This window comes from Vulpes lagopus, chromosome 7 (genome assembly GCF_018345385.1).
Source record: "Vulpes lagopus strain Blue_001 chromosome 7, ASM1834538v1, whole genome shotgun sequence".
NCBI classification, from domain to species: Eukaryota; Metazoa; Chordata; class Mammalia; order Carnivora; family Canidae; genus Vulpes; species Vulpes lagopus.
Window position 1 is genome coordinate 37901683 of NC_054830.1, and position 23651 is coordinate 37925333.

Consider the following 23651-nt stretch of genomic DNA (forward strand, 5'->3'; position numbering starts at 1 on the left):
AGGGAGCTTCTGCCTCTCCTCCTTGCTCATTCTCTCACTACTTGTCTCTCTCTCTCTCTCTCTCAAATAAATTAAAATAAAAAAAATACTTTGGTCCCTTATACTAACATGGCACTATACAGGGAATAGCTGAAAATCAGTAGTAACAGCACATCCTCAAACAAGTATCTGTCCTTATAGAAGTATTTACCTAATAAATGGTTTACCATTAGTGCAAATGATAACATGACTCCAATATTTGCCTGTGGTGTGAGTGTGAACAGAGAGAGGTGGAATTTGAAGCCACACAGTTTGATTCCAAAATGTGATCTTAACCACTGTGCCATTTCCTTTGACTACTATGCTTTAGGCACATCTTTCTCCTCTTGGAAGCCATGGACCAGGTCAAGGAGTCACAGAATGAAGGATGCCTATTGAAGATGTCTTCCTGTCAGGAGATTCGCTTAACCACATCGAGTATGCTGGTTAGCTCTAGTCTGGGACTTCTCCAATGGTGTGGCAGTGATCTGTGTAGAATTTATGGATAAAATTATGCTAGAATTAAAAATCCCTGCTTTAACTAAAAGGACTTTGGTGTTGTTACACTTCAAGCCTTGCAATGGAGCACCTCAACCAGAGTACCCACCCTCACCACTCCCTGCCAAAGTTCTTGGGCCCTGGTATTTCACCAAGTATCTGAAGCACTTCAAAAAGAGTGACACAGTGCTTCTCCTCATCCAAAAAGAAAATACTCTAAGGATCATGCTAAAGTTCATGGCTTTAACAGTTTCTCTTGAAAATAAACAGACAAATGATTTTTTCAGTTTTGGCAAATCTGATAGGAGGAGATTACAGCCCAAGAAGGTACAGCAATAGACTGACTTAAGGCAGTTATTAAGGCACACAGAACATAAAACAGGAGCAAAATATCCGGTGACATCACTGAAAAGAGCCCCATTGAAAAAGTATGCAGCACTAAATTGGTCTGTTTCCTTGTTGCAAGCCTCAACCAATATGTGGAATATTTGTTAAATTAGTTATCCATGGTAAAATGCGGCCCAGGAGCAAATGATCCTCCTTCTGACATAACATCAGAAGGTCTATATAGTAGCTTACTACTACATCACGTGCCTATGTTATTCACCTTGCCATGTAGGCTTTTCATGATCTCACATCATCATAGGAAATGTGGCTACAGTACCATAAGATATTCTGAGAGAGAGAGAGAGAAAGAGAGAGAGAGAGACTACATTCACATCACTTATTACAGTATATAGTTACAATTGTATTTTATTATTATTGTTAATTTCTTACTGTGCCCAATTTATAAATTAAACTTTATCATAGGTATGTATGTATGGGGAAAAAAATCCTACTATGTATGAACTTCAGTACTATGCAGTGTTTTAGGCATCCACTGGGAGTCTTAGAATGCACCCCTGTTGGATGAGGGGGGACGATTATATACATGATGGTCAAATAGCTTGAGGAAAGAATCCAGCATCACAGAGCTCCTGAGACTATCCCCCACTACTTTGTGAAAGTAAAAGGGCTATTTCACTGGAAGCTTGAGAATTCACGATCATATTCTCTGAAATGCATTTTTATCTTTGTTGAAATACCTAAATTTTACTATAGATAGAAACTTGCAATAGATTTCAAAAGCCTAATGGCTTTGTAATTAATTCTTAGAATTCTTAGAATTAATTCAAAGTGGCCTGCAAATAGTAGGTTGAAGTAAAAGTTAGCACAGCATTTATAAATAATGGCTAAGTGCTTTTCTTAAAAGCCTAAATGATCCCCCCCAGACGACAAAAGGTATAAAAGTCGGGCATTGCTCATTTGGTCAACATTTGCAGGCACCCATTACAGGCAGGCACTGTGATGTACCCCTGGGGAACTGAACTGGATGTATGAAGGCCATGGGTCTACACCTTGCCTATGGGGTCTGCGCCTTGATGGGTAAGCTCTCAAGCATCCTTCTGGCACCATCCTTTAAGAGTGGAGGCAGGGACGATGGCTGCCCAGTGGAATGGTAAATCCAACAAAATCAACCTGGATTCAGGACTGAGGTTCTCAGGTTCCCTTCACAACTCATGGAGCCTCTGAAATCTAATTTCCTCCTCTATGTAGCAGGTAGATACAGCTATTTCATTGGATTAATTTAATGATTAAAGGTGAAATGAGAATTTGTGATATGTCTCAAGTAAGGAAGCAAGGTGTAGTTAAAATCACTAGACAGTGTGACCCCTTGATAAAGCCCTCATCTACTGGTTGTGGTTGAAGCAATTATGCTCTACCTGCTAATCTTCTGCCAAACAGGTCATCATTCACTACCAGAAAAACTGAAAAATATCCTCCTCGAGTTTTTATTAGAATGTAAAAAGAAAAAGAGAACATACTTGAAAATACTAGAAAAAAAATGCCATGTTGTGACAGACAAGCAGGTGTGAAATAAAACAAAAACACCAAGCAAACCATCCCCCCACCAAAAAAGAAACCCAAAGTCCAGAATTTCTTCTGAGGGTCGCAGCATGTAAAGCAGGAGAATATTTTTTTAAATAATAAACAAATATTTCCATTCAATAGGAATGAATTTCTAGTTGTCTGGAGCTTGCTTCCCATCAACTGAATCAGTGATATTTGTGGGGAGGACAGAAAGAACCAAGAACAAACAAAGCAAGAACTTAAAGGATGTTTTTAACCGACAGCAGACACAGTAGGCTGAAAGCAAAGTGCTTCTGATCTGCAAGAGCTGGGTACTTGAGAGAGAAATGGGCTTTGTTTGTAATTCCAAAAGGGCCTGACTTAAAGAGAGAACCAGAGTCTGGAGAACTGATCATCACATAGATAAAACAAAGGACAGGGTGTTAGAGTAATCGCTCATCGCATAGGAAGTCACTGAGTAAATCACAAAGTCTGAACTGGAGAGCTAAGTGGAATTCAAACTTTGAGAGGAGAGAGCCCAGAGAAAAGCCTGGGGAAACACATCAGAGCAGTGTGCACCCTGCTTCCTGAACAAGGCACAATGGTATATGTTTCTTTATTAGTGTTAATACTTTGAAGTGCACAGGGGCTTCAGAGAATGGACATGAAAGCCCAAAGAAAGTGGTTGGACTCAGAAGCTTACGTACCATTATAACAAAGGGTGATAAACTCTAAAAAGTGAATGGATAAAGGAAAAGGGGTTTGGGACTCCTTACAGGTGGTCAGTTGGGGTAGGTGACTAGGACACAGACGGTAGAAACAGTTGTGCAGTATAAGGTCTGCTGTGCAGACTCGAGTGGCAAGAGAGGGGGCTACCTGTCCAAATGGATGTTTGTACAGGTAAGTTTGCTACCCTTAAAAGGGAAATTTATGCCTTGATATTAAGCAGACAGGAGAACAGAGGGATCCTTCGCTGCTGTTTCTCCATCACCTTCAGCTCAACATAATTCTCACACTAAAGTAGCATTTTGGGGGGTGGCATATTGTGATCCTCTTTGGGGACTGAGTTTTACATGGGAAGTAACTAAATTTCTTTCACTGTGCAAGGCTTAATTTCCCCCTTTGGCCCCACCCACACAATACCTACCCCCACCCTCTCCCCATCCCCTGTGCTGGCAAGCCAGCAGAGAGGGAGGATGTGGGTAACCTGACTGCGATTCTATTTTTGCACAAATGGGTTGGGACAACAAATGCTGATCTCATTATACACATAACGAATAAATTAAATGATAAGGAACCCTGTCTTACTCAAAATTAAGTCTCTGTTCGACAGATCTATGAAGTAGACCTGGCTGCAAGTCCTTTTATCTGTTTCTTCAATACAGTGCGTCTCCCTTCCTTCCTTGGTCCCCTCTTTTCACCCAAGTGGTTCATTCCAGGTCATTCTATTGCAGGATGCCACCCACTGTGGGCTGCCCGACTGTGTTCAAAATTTGAATCAGTCTTTACATCATTCTTCATTACCAGCACTGACCTATAATATAAGCCTCTTTCTCTGAAAGGGATAGCCCTCACTCCCTAAAGGTTTGGAAGGCAATCTGTCATCCTAACTTAATGATCTATAATAGCACAACTTCCCACCTTCTGATGAGGGATGACGTCTTGTTATCACTGGCAGTACACAGGTACAGAAGGAGAATCCTCTTCATTTTAACAGATTGTATGTATTTTTGACGAAGATTTCTGTTTATGATAAACGATGCCGGATATCCATTTACAGAAAAAACATGAAGTTTCTGTATTATGTAAATTTAAGTAAAAAGTCAGCCAATTTATGGGAAATACTGGGTAGAACACAGCACAAGTGGGACACAGTGTGGCAAAATCTTGAAAGGGATAACACAAATGACCGAGGTAGGATAGAATGTTGTAGAAGAATGAGGTTTCAGGGGTGGGATTGCTGGTTTTGTGGCAGCAAGGCTGAAAGAGAGTGGGGCTGAGGGAGCCCTCCCTTGCAAATCATATTTGGCAGGTAACTCTTCATTCTTCCACAGGTAAAAATCAGGCTTGCTCTATTCTGTACTGCATCCATTTAGGACATAAAAACACAGGAGAAATGTGGAAAATTTGGAAATGTTTACAAAAGAGTAAAAGGAATCAATAAGCATCTGGAAAACACAACTAGATGAAAAATGGAATTTTCCAAGAAAGGCAGGAAAGTAGGAAATAAATTTAACTCAAAGCAAAGAGAATTATTGTTGGCTACAGTGAGTGTCCTCAGCAGGGGTCAGTGGGCCGTCTGGAGGCACGCACCTCCCCTCACCGCACCCCCCCCATCTCTAGCTCATGGCAGAATGAAAGGAAGAAAACTGACCTAGAAGGGGTGGGAGTTTTAGTCCCTGAGACATGCAAGATTAGCGTTTCCACTGGATATTCTGGAGCACATACATCTCAGCCTCAGTCTCGGTAGCTAATAAATGAGAATAACACTTCTTCCTCCACCCCTATCCACAACTCTGATTTACTGAAGGGCCTCAAAGTACAAAAAGACATATCATATCCTTATATATAAAGCAGTCCTTAATAACCCATGATTCTATTTCACCCAAACGGAGATGGGGAAAAATCATGGACACAATTAGGGATGTAGTTTTGGTGCTGAAAGAGCAAGGGTCCAAGAATCACTATATAATCAAAGAATAAAAACACAGGGGAACCAAAGGATGTCCTCAAATGACTTTAAAACTGGCACCAAAACCTATTGTTAAATACTAAGGACTATTCCCAAATGTTCAGGACACTCACAGGCTGGAATCCCAAAAGTTACCAATTGGTTAAATGTGTTTTCATGAGTAGGGGTATCAGCAGTGGCATAGTCTGGGGAATAACTGTTTGAAATCAATCATTGAAAAGTAGAATTGCACAGCTGTCAGCTGTCTGACAGTAAACATGACTGAGGAAAACACAAAAGGATGCTCCAGTAGAAATTGGGGAATAATGGCAGATGAGCCTGTTATTGCTATTGGACCCTTACTATGGGCTTTTCACCTCCTTGTGTCATTTCATTCTCAGGGCCTCATGATATAATCAGTATCAAGATTGTTCCCATCTTGCAGATGAGTAAGCAGATACAGAGAAGTTAAGCAACTTGCTGGGGCTGGTAAGTAGCAGATCTGGGAGAGAAACCCAGGCAGTGAGGCTACTCTACATCCTTCCCCACGTCCTCGCCAGTCAACTGATGACGCCCAGGGGTAGCATCCAATGCCACGTGCAATCTCATTTAACCCTTGCTCAATCTTAGGGAGTAAGGCAGCGTTATTATCTCTGTCTGGCAGATAAGGAAACCCAGGCAGGCAGAGGCATCAGAGATATGAAAGAACTTCCTGACCAGTTAGGGCGGTATTTCATTATCACAGCCCTCCAGCCCATCCCAAAGAGCCCTTTTTCCTAATCATTCCCTTGTGAAATGTTAATACCACAGCAAAGCTGTATATTAGTTTATGTACTAGATATGTATCTGTGCTTTACCTACGATAAGAACAGTAGGATTTTTCACCCCACCAAGGATCAGTTTTTGCCTCCACTGAGAACATGGCCTACAGCCTAAAGGATCCTTAACGCAAGTATCTGTTGTGGTTCAGGAAAGCGGTTCATGTATTAACTTCTCATTCATTCCTTTAATCCTTCAGTATGCATTTATTTATATAAAAGATTTTATTTATTTATTTTAGGGAGAGAGAGAATGAGGAAAGGAGGAGCAAAGGGAGAGGGAGAGAGAGAAGCCCCAAGCAGACTCCTTGCTCAGTGGAAAGCCTGAGAGGGGGGCTTAATCCCAGGACCGTCAGATCATGACCTGAGCTGAAATCAGGAGTCAGCTGTTTAATCAACTGAGCCACCCAGGTACCCCAATCCTTCAGTTTTTATTGAGAGAAAGGAATAATAGACACAGTAGAGTATGGAACTATATGATTCCATTTATAGGACATTCCATAAACAACAAAACAAATATATGGGGATAGAAATGTGAATAGAGGTTGCTTCTGGAAAAGAAGGATTGAATGGAAGGGCATGGAGGAACTTTCTGACATGATGCAAATCTTTTTATCTTGATCTGGGTTATGATTATATCTCTGCATACCTTTGTCAAAGCTTACCAAATTTCACACTTATGAAATCTACATTTACTGAGTACAAATTATCTCCCAATATAGGTTGTTTTTTAAAGATTTTATTTATTTATTCATTAGAGACATGGGTAAAGAGGCAGAGACATAGGCAGAGGGAGAAGCAGGCTTGCTGCAGGGAGCCCGATGTGGGACTTGATCCCAGAACTTCAGGATCATGCCCTGAAATGGAGGCAGACACTCAACCGCTGAGCCACCCAGGTGTCCCCCAATATAGCTTTTAAGAAAGTATTTCCTAGTATGTGTGAACCTGGGAACTTTAAAAATTGGTCCCTGAAGACCCTGTCTAACTTGCTGCTGGATGCCAAGGCTCAACCAAATACTCTGGTCATACAGGTTCAGGGAAACAAACGGACACCTTGATCTGATTTTACCAATGTCTGCCCTAGAATCCCAGGCAGAGCTCTGATGACCCAATGTCATAATGGAATGTAAAAAATCTAATGAGTACCTCCAAAAGTCAAAGGGATCTAAGAACTTCCATGTGAAGACAGGCTTCAAAATCAAGTGCTCTGAGGTTTATACAATGACTGCTGTGAAGAGGTAACCACAGGGAAGAAGTGAGAGGAAGCCTTTCCTGGAATCTGAGAGCGTTTATCCCTCTGGACAGTGGCCCATGTGCTGCCTTGTGACACTGCTTGTACTTGGCACCGCATGATTATTTACAGCAGCACTGTTCTTTTGCTTTCCACATGTTTATGCCATTTTCCCAACGAGATCAGAAATGGCCTATGGTCTGGACTGTATCTTTACACCTGGCTCAATGGCCTTGCATGGCACCTAAGAATATTCAATTTTCTGAACCAGATATTGGGAAAAGTTCTGAAAGAAGGATCTTTGTGCTACTTCTAAAGGTGATAAACTATCTAAGGGACACAATCTAGATGCCCATGTAACAAAATTGTTGAAAGACTGACTAAAAGATTTAGAGGCATAACAGGAAAACTTTAAATCTGGCCCTTCTAGAAAGTATCAGACATAGAAGCACTGCAAGTAGAAACCAGCCTTAAATCCTTATTCTGTCTATAACAGTGCATTAACCTCAAAAAAGGGGATACACTTGATAGACTCTGCTTTTGAGGAAAATGGAAATGTGATCAATTAAATCAACCAAGTTTTTCAGAAATTTTCTTCATAAAGGTTGGCTAGAGAAAGAACTGATAGAATGAAGAGCTTACATGTGTTGAGAACCTACTACGTATCAGATATTCTGCTCAGCACAGAAACCACATTATCTTCTTACTCACTCTTCCCAACCATTCCAGACGGGGTGCCCTTCTTCTGTAAACTTTACAGAAACTAAAGGGGTTGATACTTGCTCAATTTAGGATAATGGAAGCTAAATGTAAAGTAGGAAAGAGGGTTGATACCTTCCACTTTCACGTCCAACACTCACTTGCTCTTCCTATGTGACCTGTAACCTTAGATAACCCTGCAGAGGAGGTGCAACTGCCTCCTAGAGAAGGGAAACAGAGCTCAGAGAGGGAGTGTCTGAGCTGGTATTTCAGTGCGAATAAAGATCCATGTGGGGACACACCATAGTCTGCTGCTCCCGAGGGTCTGTGAAATATTTAAGTAGTTAATGAGTTTTAGCAGGTCACCAAGAGAAGAGCAGGCCACTTGGATGTGTGCTCTGGGTTACACTTAGTTAAGCACAGCTCCAGCAAAATGGACCTGAGAACTGACACCCGGACAGAGCCCTGGGTGGGGACTCCCAGCAGACAGCCATTTTCTGGTTGGAGGATTACATCTCCAACACATACCATGTCAATCTGGCCTGTCCATTTCTTGATCTTACCTGTACTGTTTGTACTGTGTAGATTTTCTTCAGATTTGATGCACACTCAGCTGCTGTGGCACCAGGGAGGGATCTAGGCAAACATAAGCAAAAGAGCAGAGAAACAAGCAAAATAAATAGTCAATGTTCATGAAAGTCAGTTTGTAGGTTTCATACAAATTAGGTCTGAAACCACAGAATCAGACATTACGGGGATGTCATTTAGCATTTAAAATGTAAAATTCCTGCTTTATGAAGTCATGCATCTGCTTCTCCTAAAAGTAAGCATATTTATTCTGTGGAAATTTATTTAAAATAAGGAAATGCACAAAAGAAAGATATTGGAAACTTAAAAAAAAATAACATTTAGGGATCCCTGGGTGGCTCAGCGGTTTAGAGCCTAGCCTGCCTTTGGCCCAGGGCATGATTCTGGAGTCCCGGGATCGAGTCCCACGTGGGGCTCCTTGCATGGAGCCTGCTTCTCCCTCTGCCTGTGTCTCTGCCTCTCTCTCCCTCTCTCTGTGTATCTCATGAGTGAATGAATAAAATCTTAAAAAAAAAAATTTTAAATACTGAAATAACCCTGTAATAACGAAGCCTTTTCCCAGGACTTTGGATATGAAGCTGTGCCCACCATACAGCTACAGTGAAATCACAGGATCCTGGACCCTTTCTTTACATGTTAGAAAAACTTGTCAATTTCCTGCTGGTAAATCTTTACCAACTCTTAAGAAAGAGTAACCTTCTGTTGACAGCTTTCAGAAAACATGATTACTGAAGGTCAACTTTAGTTTCACCTGAAATTTGCATGTATTTCCCCAACACTTACTTTTAGAAAAATTCTTTCGGTTATTTTCTCTGGCTGATTTAATTAGTTTTGAGTAACTCTGTGGTCAGAATACATTAATCTTTAGTTTGCCATACGGTCCACTAGATGGCAACATACCACAGGTTTATTCACCAGAAAAATCGGGCACTAGGGACAGGCTTTACCTCGCACCATTTCCTGGGATTAGGGGGAACCACAGTCTGTCTCATCAATCCTTAGAAGTTAAGATTCTCCAAGTCCTGCTACCTTTTCCTTCTCCCTATACTGAAGTTCTTACTTGAGACTGTCAGGATTCAGGAATATCAGGCCAAAGATAAAAATTCACCACTCAAATAATGCTTGAAAGTCCCATGTCTGGTTGTGAGGTAGGAAATGAGCCTTGCTGAGAGAACATGACTGGCTCATAGTCAACCCATGAGGATCCAGAACCTATAAAAAATGAGCTTTACCAGCCACTGACCCTCAAAGACACAGATCCCATGGAACTTCAAGATGTTGTACTTTCTAGAAAGTTGTAAAACCATTGCACAATAGAGATACGTACAAAACTCACAGAGCTCAGAGACAGAAAGGATAGCAAAGAAAAGGGTCATGCCCAGGTATGAGGTGTGCATGACACATGCATGACAGGGCTCTACAGACTACTGCTGCAACTATAAACCAATAAGTGCTCCCTGGTATCTAACTGGAATAGGAAAAAAATACACTTCTCAATACAGCTTCCTTGCTTGAAGGTCACTAAGGAAGCACAATTGTAAACTAGTCTGGGGATAAACAAAGGACTGCGTTAAATTGGTCAGCTCTGATAAATAAGGCTACCCTAATGCATTGGGCTTACAACTCTTTTCTAGCTGTTTATAAATATGCTGGATATCATTTCCCTTTAAAGTAAATTCACAATATCTAGCATGATCACATTATCTTGGCAGACCTGAAGCCTAAATAACTATGTTGAAGAGTGTGGTAAATCATGAATATGATTTATAAATTTATAAATATATATATGTATTTAAAATATTTATTTATATAAATCAGCACCTAGCCCCGGATATATCTATCCATCACTCCAGAACCTGTTTTGACTTGGATAAATATTAATTTACTATTTAATGCAGGTTTTTACTCTATGGCTTCAACTATAAAAAGATTAAAAAAAAAAAAAAGACCCTAAAACAGACCTTGAACAACTTCTGGGTAGATTTTCATATGAAAATCTTTTGCTTTTATATGAAAATCTACTGGCACGATTCCAATGCTGAGTTTTTCCCCCCCTTTGAAAAGTTCAGCTGACCTCTCCACCAAATATGCCTAGTATGCTCACCAAATATGCCAAATATGCTCAAATATGATCTCTGGGTCACCCAAAGCACAGAGGAGAGTATATACAGGGCTCTGTTAGGGTCCAAAGGAAGGAAATGTACTTTGCCCTTTTTTAAAACTGTGTATATCAATTTTTTCTACTATTTCTTAAAGTCACACTTCAATTTGTAACTGTGTAGAATGAGTATTTGAATATTCGCCTCAGACAGCATATGTCAACTTAATACAATGTGAGGACAATACCATTTAACCCGGAAAAAGTTTCTGATGAACATTTCCTTTCTATGCTTTTTAAATGGCTTTGTCTCTACATTCTGGTCTTTTGATTCTATTCTAGTGTAGGAAACAATCATACAAAATTTAGGGCCCTTCAGTTTCACTGTCCAAGTTTTTTTTTTTAAACAAATCTAGTTTCCAGAGTCCAAGAAGGGACTCTAGGATAAAACAAGGCAGAGCATCTGTGAACAAGAACATCTGTGAACGAGGCATCTGTGTAAGACAAGAGTATCAAGAGCTAGTGTGCAGGGACTCCATTGCTGCTCGTGTGCTAAACATTCTATCTCCTTTACAGCATCGAATCCTGGCCACCCAGCTCTCTAAGAACAGTCTTTCTAGTAGAGCTGAGTAGAAAAGGTTCTCATTAAAACCAACAGGATCACCCTCAATAGGTCAATTCTGATTAAGATTTCATGCTGATGTATTGGCGTTTGAAGGAAATATGTCAGCTACTATGGACTCTGGTTTCCTAATTTTGTTTTATTTGACAGAGAGAGAGAGTGAGACAGATTACAAGCAGGTTGGAGATGGAGAAGCAGACTCCCCACTGAGCAGGGAGCCTGAGATCATGACCCAAGCCACCCAGGCGCCTCTGGCTTCCTAATTCCTTAATGGAGAAGGTTGGATTCTGAGATCTTAAGGATCTCTTCTAGCTGCTGGATAGTTTAATGGGTGTCCAAGTTTCAAAGTAACGAAACCGGTGCCAGAAACTTCTGATGGTAGTAAGTGGATGGCTTGGCCAGCTCTGGGAACAGCATTCTTCTATGAGCCAAATCTGATCCCAACAGTCACTGAAAAATACCTCATGCCTGACCTGGGACATCCTTAACGTGCAAAACTGGGCCATATCCACAGAATCCATTTTAACAGGGTAAACAGGCTGAGATTTTAAAATAATCTGTCTTGTAAGCAGGTCAGTCTGTCCTGGGCCTGCCGGTTCAAAGTTGAACCAGAAGCTGTAGCGTCTACTGTTACCGTTTCTTAAAGTAGCAATGTAGGCTGCTCGTGGCAAAGCTGTAGCCCTGGGAGCCAGCAGCCCCACATCCCCTCCTCCCTGTTACTCTGAAAGAGAGTTTTAGCAACTGGAAGAAAAATGCTTGCCATTGATTTCAAGCAAAGAAATATTTTACTCATCTCAGGTACACAGTATATTCTCATATCTTTTAAAAGTTTTTTTACTCTATTCATGTTACACCCTAAACCTCCCAAAAGAACCCTAACCAAACCCTCACTCTGCAGTCCAAAGGTACTCATCTGGACGTGAGATGTTGCCTCCCAGGGGACAGATGGCAACATCTGGAGACATTTTCAGTTGTCACACCTGAGGGGGATGCCACTGGCATCTAGTAAGTAAAACCCAGGACAGCTATGGAACCTCCTCGAGGGCACAGGATAGCCCCACAACAACGAATTATCTAGCCCAAAATGTCACCAGAGTCAAAGCCGAGAAACCCTGACACAGACAAATAACAATCTCAGAGGATTTATAATTTATTTAATCAACAAAGGTTCATTGCACAACCTCTTTCAGCTGATGAGGATACATCAGTGGTCATTCTAGACAAAGCCTTTGTTCTCATGGAGTTCTAAAACCAATACCCCTGCTTTCTGAATTCCCCAGACTCCTGAAGGCAAAACAACTCTGATCAGATCCACTCTTCTTTGCCTGGGAGAGAGAGCAGTGAGGGGGGGTATATGTATTGATGATGACCCTTCCTAGAAAGACACACAACCAGGGTTGTGGGAAATTAAAGAACCTCGGAATCAGAAGCTGTTTTTCATGTTCTCTGAATTCGATGCCACCTTCTCCCAGTACGTAGCTGTGGCTGAGAACACATCAGTGCGACAATAAATACACCCCGGATGGATCAGGTTAACGAGTTTGAAGTGTTCACCAGGAATCTTCCCTCTGATTTAATGATATTAATGTAAAAATGGCCTCCTTTTATTGAGGATGTGTTCTATGAGACGGTTTTTACTTATGCAATCTCTAATCCTTATAGCAACCCTGACAAGTTGGTGTCATTATTTCCACTTTACTAATTAGGAAACTGAGGCTCAGTGAGGCTTTTTTAAGTAGCAGATTTGCACTCTTTCCCTGGTCTGTCTAGCTCTGATTCCCGTGATCTTCCTCTTAGACAAGGATGGTTCCCAGTAAAAACCAAGCTGTCATTGTCATCATGGGAGGGTCCCACCTGGTATCTTAGGGCAAATCCCCTTCTCATTCCTCTTTAGGTTATCTACTCCCTCCTTGGACCCACTCCTTGCTCTGGCCTGTTATTCTTCCACCGTTCTCCATCTGGCCACGCTTTTGGGAGGGGGAAGATGCAGAGATGCAGAGCTGGGCTGGAGGCCACCAAGGATCCCCGGCAATAACATACTCCCAAACTTGATACAAGGAACACAATTCAGTAAGAACACATGTATAGGTCATCATTTTCTGGGTCTGGGCATGGGAAGAAGATACTTTACCAAACAAAAGCCACAAATGGGCTGTAGCAGGAAGGCAGGAAAACAGAGGGGTTACAAGGATGGCCCTTGAAATCAAGGTATTTGAGTTCAAGTCCCAGCTCTGCTACCTCCCAGCTGTGTGACAAGCCTGACCCTCTCTGACCCTCCCTTCCCCTTTCTGAGAACATGGTCCTCTATGTCACCCACTGCTTTGCTACTTAGACTACATAAGTGAATGCTCTACAAAGCATTTACCCAACACCTGGGACCTAATAAGCAACGGTTGCTAACACCACCATCATCATCATTGCCATCGGAGGCAAAAAAACAGGCATAGAGAAGAGCGCAGTTAGAACTAAGAGACACTGATCACATTTTCTACCTGTGGGACAGCGAGTAAGAATCCCAAGAAATCAAAAAAAAAAAAAAAAAAAAAAAAGAATCCCAAGAAATCTGTAAGAGTCACACACAGAGCTGAGAAATTCCTAGATTCTGTCCTCAGAAAAGAAAGCCCATCAGGTGCCCATGTCTCTGGGCTTAAAGCCGCAGCTATCCTGAGGGCTGTTTCCACTTGGACTTGGCTAATCCAGAAGTGGTGATGGTTGAGGCAGAAGTGGGAGGGGATCCTTCAAGGTGTGCCAACTAGAAGATGAGTGTAAACATGTCAGGGGAACTCTTAAGGTTACTTACGACCCAAACTCCCAAATCCAGCTTTATGTCACTCCTGTGTGTCTTCAACTGCGTAACAGAATAACAGGAAATGCACCTTAAGGCCCTCTGTGTAAAATTGGTTAAAATTTCTTTTCATTTGGGGAGTTAGGAGAAAGCAGAAAGTCCCATAAGTTTGGACCAACTGTTCTGCTTAAATGGTTTCCAGGCACCTAAGCACCATTTATATGCAAAAAGTTAATGCGTTACTTACAAATCATCTTTATCTATTCATTAAAGTAGGTCCCTGAGAATCTCACAAGACAGAGTTCTTTTAGCTCAATTTAAGTTCTGTAATGCTTCAAAGCATTTTATTCTCTCTCTTATCCCAGAAATACTTACTGAGCCCCCAATAACTGAAAAAATTATGTATCATATGTTACATACATGCATTATCTCATTTCATCCTCATTAAAATATCATGCATTTCCATTCTGCAGATAAGCAAACTAAGCCTGAGGGTGGTGACGTGCCAAAGACACAGAGCTGGCTAGTGGCAGACCTGGACTCAAACCATGGGTGGCTGGCAACCTTGCTATTAGTCACCAGCCTAAACTGATCACTTACTACATGACACATCCTCTGCTTGGTGCCATGAACACAGCTCTGCACCAAGCAGTCTCAACTCTCCTGTAGCTTGCAATCCTCAATGTACTTCCATGCAATGCAAATGTGCCTTCTCTATTCAACGCCACCCTTTAAGATATGTTTACTACAGGTGAGCAAGGCTCATGAATAATTCATGGAGACAGAAGCCCTTGTAAATACCTAAGGAAATTCTCTTTACCATTACCTAGCTAGCTAGCTCTTAGCAGGTCCACAGTACCACTTACCAGTGACTTGGATACCTGGAAATGCTTTTATCAAAGAAAAGAAGTTGGAAATGTTTCCTCTACTCCTGCCTGTGTCCCTGCCAAAGTGTGGTCAGTCAACCAGTAGCATCACCTGGGCACTTGTGAGAGCTACAGCATTTCCAGGCCCATTAAACACCTGCTGAATCCTATGTGATTTGTATACATATTGAAGTTTGAGATGTGCTGGGCCATGTCATCTAAATCAAGTCCCCATAAGAAATGCTAACAACTTGGCAAGTAAAAGCTAATGAACTATAGGTAGCATCATAAAAAACACATCAAAATCACTTTTCTCACAGATGCATTTTTTGTCATCACCCAAAAAAATTATCAAGATGAGGCTATCATTAAAGGTGAAGGACAATCCTACACAGGCTCTTAAATATGGATTTTAGGCAAGGGTCTCTTCTTTGTGAATTTTTGGCTTACTTTTTTTACCAGGAAAACAGGAGACTGATTTCGTCATTTGTGAAATTCAATGGTAGGCCCAGATTACCTCTCATTTCAGGATATGAAATATGGGAGAATTGTATCTCATTCATTGTCCATATTCACAGGGGAGAGGTGTTCAGCAGGGTTAGGGACACTAGTGCTTGGGGTCACACACTCCTCAGCTCAAATCCTGTTTCCAGTCTGTGTTAGCTGTGTGACTTTAGTCAAGTCGTTTCTCTGGGACTCAGTTCTCTCATCTGTAAAACGTTGCTGGTATATCCTACTTCAATATTGTGAGGACTGGGCAGCCCAGGTGGCTCAGTGGTTTAGCGCTGCCTTCAGCCCCGGGCATGATCCTGGAGACCTGGGATTGAGTCCCACATCAGGCTCTCTGCATGGAGCCTGCTTCTACCTCCGCCTGTGTCTCTGCCCCTCTCTCTCTCTCTCTCTCTCTCTGTGTGTGTGTGTGTGTGTCTCTCACGAATAAATAAATTAAAAATCTCAAAAAAAAATATTGTGAGGACTTCATGGGTACAGCAACCAGTGGAGTACCTAGCACAGTGAAGTAAAGGATAGTTAATATTGATAGGCTAAAATGTGGAATTTTATAAATGGTACAATATACTCAAGTAATGGACATACATGCCGAGTGTACACACACAATAGATTATCAGTGGAAGAAATGAATACTGACAATATTCCATCTCATATGAGTGACCACTTCATTTAAGCCAAGAGAACAGCCTTAGAGAGGGATACATCTCCTAAAAGCCAGTCTTGGTGAATTTACTAATATTGGGCTCAGCTGTCAGAGGGAAAATACGGACAGGCTCAGTTCTGTGATGAAGAACATCCCTCATATATCATTCACTCCATTAAAGCTGACTTCATTTTAATCACTTTTAGATAGATCTGTGGCTTGTGGCTATATCAGCTTCCTATTGGAGAGTCACATACACAAATAGTCCACAGTCTATCATTAACATTTAATAATGCATCTATTGAAACACACTTCATAATCTAAATGCTTTATTTTTGCACATTTATTTTTATTTTTCCAGGCTTCCTTCTATTTTCATTCCTAGCGTATAAGCTCCTTTGACACTAGCAACTGGGACTCTTTTCCTTTTGCTATATAACTAATCCCTCCATACACAGAAGTTGGGTAGAAGAGAACTATAACAGTGTGAGAGGTGACAGTGGACAAAGGCCAGGTTTTGGACTGTCACCATGCCAGACCACTAAAGTCTTGCCAGCTGTCTTAGGTTTGGAAATAAGGAAACAGCATCTGTAATATTAGAGGAAGGAAAACAGATTTTTGAGCAGCTAGTGCCAGGGAAGGACTTTTCTGAGTAAGGATGTTCAGGCCCAACTGCAGGAAACGACCACTGACGCAGAGGTAGAGAGGCTGTGAGCCCCTGGGTCAGGGCCCTTCCCTGCCTGTGCTACCTGGAGGCTGTTTCCCCCTTCCAGAAAATAAAATATTGAGCCACTGAGTGAGCCTGTGAGTTCAGAAAGGCAAAAATGAGGGAAACAGGTGCAGATGCCAGCCACTATATCCTGCCAACTATATCCTTCCATACAGCCTTCTACCCTCGCCTAGTCCCAACAGGCCACTCTATGAACAAAGATGATCTTGGGATCCTCTCTATCAAGTCTGTTATTATGGAGGAATGCATGCAAAAGCATCACACGGTGAAGGAGGTGTCTGTGTGTGGGGGGGGTCCCTCTGGAACTTGGTACCTCCACTGATGCCATGGTAGCATGCGGTATGAGAGACGTCCCTCCAGGGAGGCCTGGGACCATGTTGTCAATGTGTTTGCATTCTTAGTGCTGAGAACAGTGATGGGCAACTAAGATGCTCAAATGACCTGATCAATAAACAGAGCAGTAATTCTCCAGTTGTGATATATACAGCATTTGTTACAAATATGCATTCTACTCCAAGAGGTCTGAAAGAGAGCGGGACCTGGGCAGGGTTAGGAGCTTGTATTTGAAGAAGCACAGCCAGGTGATGCAGATGGAAGTGGCAAGGGATGACATTTTGAGAAACACTGGTTGGGTAGAGGTAAACCCCGATGAGGTGGGTTGGTGGGAGACATACATGACTGGCCTACCTTTGTGACTAAAGACACAAGAACACAAATACTCTTTAAGTACCTACTATGTGCACTGTAATGTCCACTCCTGGAGAGCCAGACATGAGGCAGGCCAAGTCTAATGGTCAAGAGGGAGGGACAGAAGAGTCATCAATAACCCCGGATACAAATACTGGCATATTAAAAAATGCTGCGGGAGCACAAAGGAGGTGGGCTCAATCCTGCCTGGGCCAAGGGCTATTTAAGGACAATTACAGAGCTGGTATCTTTGCAAGGCCTTGAAGGATGCATGGAAGCTTTTCAGGTAGACAAAGGAGAGAAGGACATCCCAACAAGAAGGAATATCAGAAGACAAATCCCAGGGGCTGGCAAATCCATGGCTTATGCAGGAAAAGGGCCAGAAATCCACTGTTACTAGTGAGACTGAACACAGTGAGTGGTATTTTGGAGTTGGAGAGACCTAGAGGATGAGGCTAAAAAAAATGAGTTTCATGTTAAAAACAAACAAAAAAAAGCAATACAGAAGTTCACACCATATTCTGAAGGCCGTTTTAGGTTTTGTTTGTGTTTTGTTTTTGTTTTTTTTTTTTTTAAGCTGGGGAATGCTCTTTTCAAATGAGAGAGGATCATTTCTAAAACAATAACAAAACCAATCAGCTCTGCTGTAACGAAAGCAGGGGTGGAGATCCAGAATCCCACCAGTCTGGAGCACATGAGCCCACAACAAAGGCACGTTTAAGTAAGGAGAGACAGAGTCACAATCCCCTGCTGGGGCAGAGGAAAAAGGCTGGGAGTTTTGGGGATGACAAGACCAGGTGCAGGTCAGAAGGCTAAGCCCAGGAGCCCAGGTGGGGGATGCAGAGAGGAGGGAAGAGCTTGAGAGCAGGCAAGCTGGAAGCATGTACCTGGGGCTAGAGAGCACAGATGCAGGCACGTGGAGAGGAACGGGTGGCTTTGGCTTGGGCCAAGTCTTCCAACAGGGGATCAAACATCTGAAGCACAGAACTGCATGGAGTAGTGTACACGAGAAAGGACTCAAGGAACAAAAGGAACTTCAAACTCTGAAAAATGCATTAGACGGTGGAATTGCTAACCAGCCTGTGGCAGATATGGTATCCAGAACTCGGGAGAGAGATCAGGGCTGGGGATGCAGATTTACAAATGACACTCCAAGTAAACACGAACCACTATAGGAGAAGGGGAAGTCACTAGGAGTAGAATTCCATAATCTTGAACTCTTTGGTGTGGGACGACTTGTGCCAGGTGCTGATCCAGGAGCTGAGGGCAGAAGGATGCAGGAAGAACCCTATGAAGCCAATGTTCCAGGGAGAGAAGATGTACAAACACAGAATCCCACGGAGAAAATAAAGCAGGGTCAGGGGCATGGGGAGGGTGTGTCAGGATGTGCATGCCGTTTAGTATCAGTGGTTAGGAAAAGCCTCCCTAAGACAGAGAGGAAAGCAAAGTCCTAGCAGATGACTGAGGGAAGAGTATTCCAGGCAGGAGGGACTATTGGTGGCTAAGGCCCATGCTTGGGATGACAGAGAAAGAGCTAGAAGGGCAGAAGAGAGAGTGAGAGGGAGACAGGGGGGAAAGGCATATTGGGCGGATACAGGAAATGCTGCAGAGTCTCATGGGCTATTGTAAGTACTTTGGGTTTTGCCTCTGAGTGAAAAGGAGAGCAGAGAAGCGACAGGCCTTAACTTAGGTATGACTTCAGCTGCTGTGATGGGAAAACACTGGCGAGGGAAAGGTGGGCAAGGGTAGAAGCAGGGAGAGCAGTTAGCACACTCCTGCAGTGGTCCAGGGGAGAGAGGCCGTGTGGCTCAGGTGGTGGGAGCGCATTGGATTGTGGACACATTTGTGTGGTAGAATCAGCAGTGTCTGTGGAGAGTGGATGGAGGGGAGGGAGAAGGAGTGGGGAAGACGAGGAGAGCAGAGCCACAGAGGTCTCCAAGATGTGGGTGCTGAGCAACTGCGAGGATGGAGTTACTGTTGTTAACTGCTCTTATCTGAGACGGGACAGATGGAAGAAGGCAAATTTGGGAGAGAAGCTGAAGAGGTGGTCTGACATGTGTTGAGTTTGGATGTGTATTAGACATCCATATGGAGACTGAGAGGAGGAGCTGCACGCGCAAGTGTAAAATTGTGGGAATCACCAGTGTGATGAGAACTGAACTGAATGCCTTGTGACTGAATGCTATCACTGGTGTGGACAGGGACACGAGGCCTGAGGATTAAGTCCTGCGGGTCAAACTCTGAGGAAACAGGGTCACCGCAAGACGAAAACAAAGTCCTCAGAGACAAGCAGCTCAGAGCAGCCCCTGAGATCAAGACTGAGACAGGATGGGGTTTTTAAGCGTCAAAAACAGGGAGGAAAATGCTTCATTCTGTGTCTCCAACCAAAATTATACCTCAAATGCTTACATTCTTAGCCATACAGTCTAGTTAAACAACAACAACAAAACAAATATGGACTCACTGAAATTTGCTATTAAAAATGCAAATAGGGGATCACTGGGTGGCGCAGCGGTTTGGCACCTGCCTTTGGCCCAGGGCGCGATCCTGGAGACCCGGGATCGAATCCCACGTCAGGCTCCCGGTGCATGGAGCCTGCTTCTCCCTCTGCCTGTGTCTCTGCCTCTCTCTCTCTCTCTCTCTGTATGACTATCATAAATAAATAATAATAATAATAATAATAAAAAGCAAATAACTCTACTTAAGGGACTCTCCAATTGATCCAGTGGGGGAAAATGAATTCAGGTTGCTGGCTTCCTGACACTAAGGTCAGATAAGTTGCTCCAGGGACTGTTGGGGTGTGTGTGTTGGGGGGGGGGGGGTAGTCTGGGAGCTTCAGGTAACAATGTTAGTTATCAATATTTATTAACCACTTATTCTAGGCTGGGCACCCATGTTAATGCTTTATATTCATCCATTAATCCTCAGAATTACCCCCATAAGATACAATCTATGACTCTCCCCATTTTACACAATGAAACTGAGGTTTAGTGGGGCTAAATTACTTGTCTCTGGTCACAGAGTAGATTGAAAGGGAGGACAGGACAGATGGCAGGTGCCAAAGGGAAGTTTTAGGGAGCAGAAGCCCTCTGGATGCTATGGAACTCAAACTGATGCCCTCAGGGGCAGACATCAGCTATGCTGGGGAGAAGACTGCCTTGGAGGGCTCTCCTGAGAGCTTTACTACTCTCTCTAGAACCTTGTTTCCCTAGGGGAGAGAAGCTACAAATAAACTTCTAGAACACAATGTGTTCATAACCCAAAGGGGAAGGGAGCCAGTCTACATGAATGCAATGGCCTCTCAGAAAAGTGGAGACAATTCAATAAAAGCTATGGGACGACTGATGGGGCAAAATGAATTCAAATGAGCAACTCTGCAAGTAATTCTAATTTCTTACAGAAATTAGATAACAATCACATAATGTAATTATTTCTATTACCAACCTGGACACTACTGCAGTAACATTTCACTTGAGTGCCAGCTTTCAGAGAACAAAACTGCACAAATACATACTAAGAAAGTTCGAGTTTGTGCCTTCATTGAAGTTCCTATATTCTCATCCTCGATGCTACCGGATTTTCTTAAAAACTTATTTGTTGTTATGTGGTATTAAAATCTCAGATCTATTCTTAAAATGCTGTGCCTTTAAGGAGACGAATTTGTGACCCTTTTAACTCTCTTGATACTGTTTCTGCCAGTCCACAGTCTCCTCACAGACCAGAGGCCCCTCTTTAACAACTTGAAAACAGCAGGTAGCAACAATAGTTACAGCACACCTTTGAAAACAGAGGCAAGATTTCATTCCCTTGATGTTAGCCAAAACCACTCCTATTGTGACAGTAAAATGCTTTCTTAGCATCCCATAATGAAAGTGAAAATGTTTTCAAAACCGAGACTCATTGTTATCTACTCCACCCCCAACTTCTTTAGGTCCCCGGAAAAGACAGTGACTCCAAATGTCAGTTCTTACAGATTCTTATAGATGGGTGCTAACTACGACAAGAAGGAAGGAATGAAGTGGTCTTCCTTCAAGGGATGATTTAATAATCACTTTTTAAAAATCCTTCCGGCATTTTATGCAAGGCTTTTTTTTTTTTTTTTTAACACCAGATTTGGGTCTCATAAGAAAATCTCACAGAGAACAGTCATATATACCTTTCCTCCTAATACTTAACTGTATCTACAAGTGTCATCAACATTTCCATAAGCTTCTGGGACAACCTTGAGGTATCATCTTTGGGCACACCCCCCCCCCCAGCCCGCCCCGGGTAATGGATCCTAAGAAGGGCTTTGCATTCGTGCATTTATTCATTAGTCGAAGTTTGGTTGTGCTCCTGCTCTGTACCAGGTCCAGTCCTAGGTGCTGGGATAGAACAGGTGTCCAAAAAAGAAATAAAAAAAGAAAAAAAAAAAAAGTCCCTGCTCAATGGCTTCCGACAGAGGGGAAGAAATGAGGGGCTGAGACACACAAAACAAACAGATTCGTACATAATACTCTGTGGGCACCCCCCCCCCCACCCTGGGTAACGGATCCTAAGAAGGGCTTTGCATTCGTGCATTTATTCATTAGTCAAAGTTTGGTTGTGCTCCTGCTAAGTACCAGGTCCAGTCCTATAGGTGCTGGGGTAGAACAGGTGCCCCCAAAAAAAAAAGGAAAAAGAAAAAAAAAAAAAAAAGTCCCTGCTCAATGGCTTCCGACAGAGGGGAAGCAATGAGGGGCTGAGACACACAAAACAAACAGATTCGTACATAATACTCTGTGGGCACCCCCCCCCCACCCTGGGTAACGGATCCTAAGAAGGGCTTTGCATTCGTGCATTTATTCATTAGTCAAAGTCTGGTTGTGCTCCTGCTAAGTACCAGGTCCAGTCCTATAGGTGCTGGGATAGAACAGGTGTCCAAAAAAAAAAAAGAAAAAAGAAAAGAAAAAAGAAAAAAAAAAGTCCCTGCTCAGTGGCTTCCGAGAGGGGAAGCAATGAGGGGCCGAGACACACGAACCAGACTGGTACCTGCTACTCCGGGGCGGCGCGACGCATCCCAGGGGAGCACGGGGGGGGCAGGGAACGCGGAGTGATCGCAAGGTCGGGGGTGACCTGGCGCCGGCGCCCCGCGCTGCCCGGGGAGGAGCTGTCACTGACGGCGCGCGGGGGGCTGCTGGCCCGCGAGCTCCCCGAGCGCGGAGGAACGGTCAACGGGGAGCCAGGCGCAGTCCCGGGCGGTCCCGGCGCGCTCCCCGCGGGCCCGGCCCCCTGTCCCGAGCGCTGTCACGGCGCAGGCCCCCACGCGGGTCGCCGGGTCGCCGGGTCCCGGGACGGCGAGGAGCCGGGGGGCAAAGTGGCGCGGGAACTTCGCGGCCCCCGGCGCCCCGGCCTCTCCCGGCCCCGGGCCCCCGCCCCGGCTCCGCGCGCCCTGGGCGCACGGGCGGCGGCGGAGCGGGCCCGGGGCGGCGGCGGAGCGGGCCCGGGGCGGCGGCGGAGCGGGCCCGGGGCGGCGGGACAAAGCGGGCTGCGCGCACGCGGCGGGCCCCGCGCCCCTCACCTGTCGAGCCAGAAGGTCCAGGGCGAGTGCAGCGGGACCTCTCCGGGCTCGGGCCGCAGCGCCGACAGCTGCTGCAGGCCGAGCGGCGCGGCGGCGCTGGCGGAGGCGGCGCTGGCGGCACGGGGCCCCGGCGGCTCCCGGGCGCGCGCGGGGGGCACGGCGGCCGGGGGCATCGCCATTTTCTCCGCCCCTCCTGCGAGGCCGGCGGACGCGCGGACCGCGGGGCGAGCGGCGGCTGAGTCACCCCGGCCGCCCCGCCCCGCCCCGCCCCGCCCCGCCCCGCCCCGCCCCGCGCGCCCCGCCCCGCCCCGCGCGCCCCGCCCCGCCCCGCCCCGCCCCGCGCGCGCCCCGCCCCGCCCCGCCCCGCGCGCCCCGGGCCTGGGAGCCGCGCTGAGCGCGCCCTGGGGTCGGGGTCGGCGAACCCAGGCCGGGCCGCACGCACCGCCGCCCCTGCACACAGACGCGAGGCCGGGGAGGGGTGGGGGTGGACGAGCCGACCGCTGGACGGAATTAAAGACGCACAGGGTGGGAGGGGAGGACGGGTGCAGAGAAATACCAGCAGTCTCAAGGGTGGGTGGGAGAGCCGGCAGATGGCTGCAGGAGGAGGGAGGGATGCAAGGGCAGATGGAGGCACAGTCGGGTGTGACAGAGAGATGGCAAGGGGAACCGCTGGCCCAAATGGATGAAGAGCCCGGAATGCCCAGGAGTGCCCCAACACAGGGCCAGAGGGCACGAGCCAGGGACGCCGACTTGGGCGC

The 23651-nt window shown here is 44.7% G+C and overlaps 1 protein-coding gene across 1 annotated transcript in view; it reads right to left on the minus strand.

Moving 5' to 3' along the window:
* The window catches only part of EIF4E3 (eukaryotic translation initiation factor 4E family member 3), a 39530-nt gene extending 16385 nt beyond the window's left edge, over nt 1-23145 (minus strand). The window contains exons 1-2 of the mRNA XM_041763876.1: nt 22894-23145; nt 8389-8461 (exon numbers count right to left, since the gene is read on the minus strand). Coding sequence (XP_041619810.1) covers nt 8389-8461; nt 22894-23072 — 252 coding nt within the window. The 5' untranslated portion in view covers nt 23073-23145. The remainder of the gene's footprint in view (nt 1-8388; nt 8462-22893) is intronic.
* Nucleotides 23146-23651: the final 506 nt, after the last annotated feature.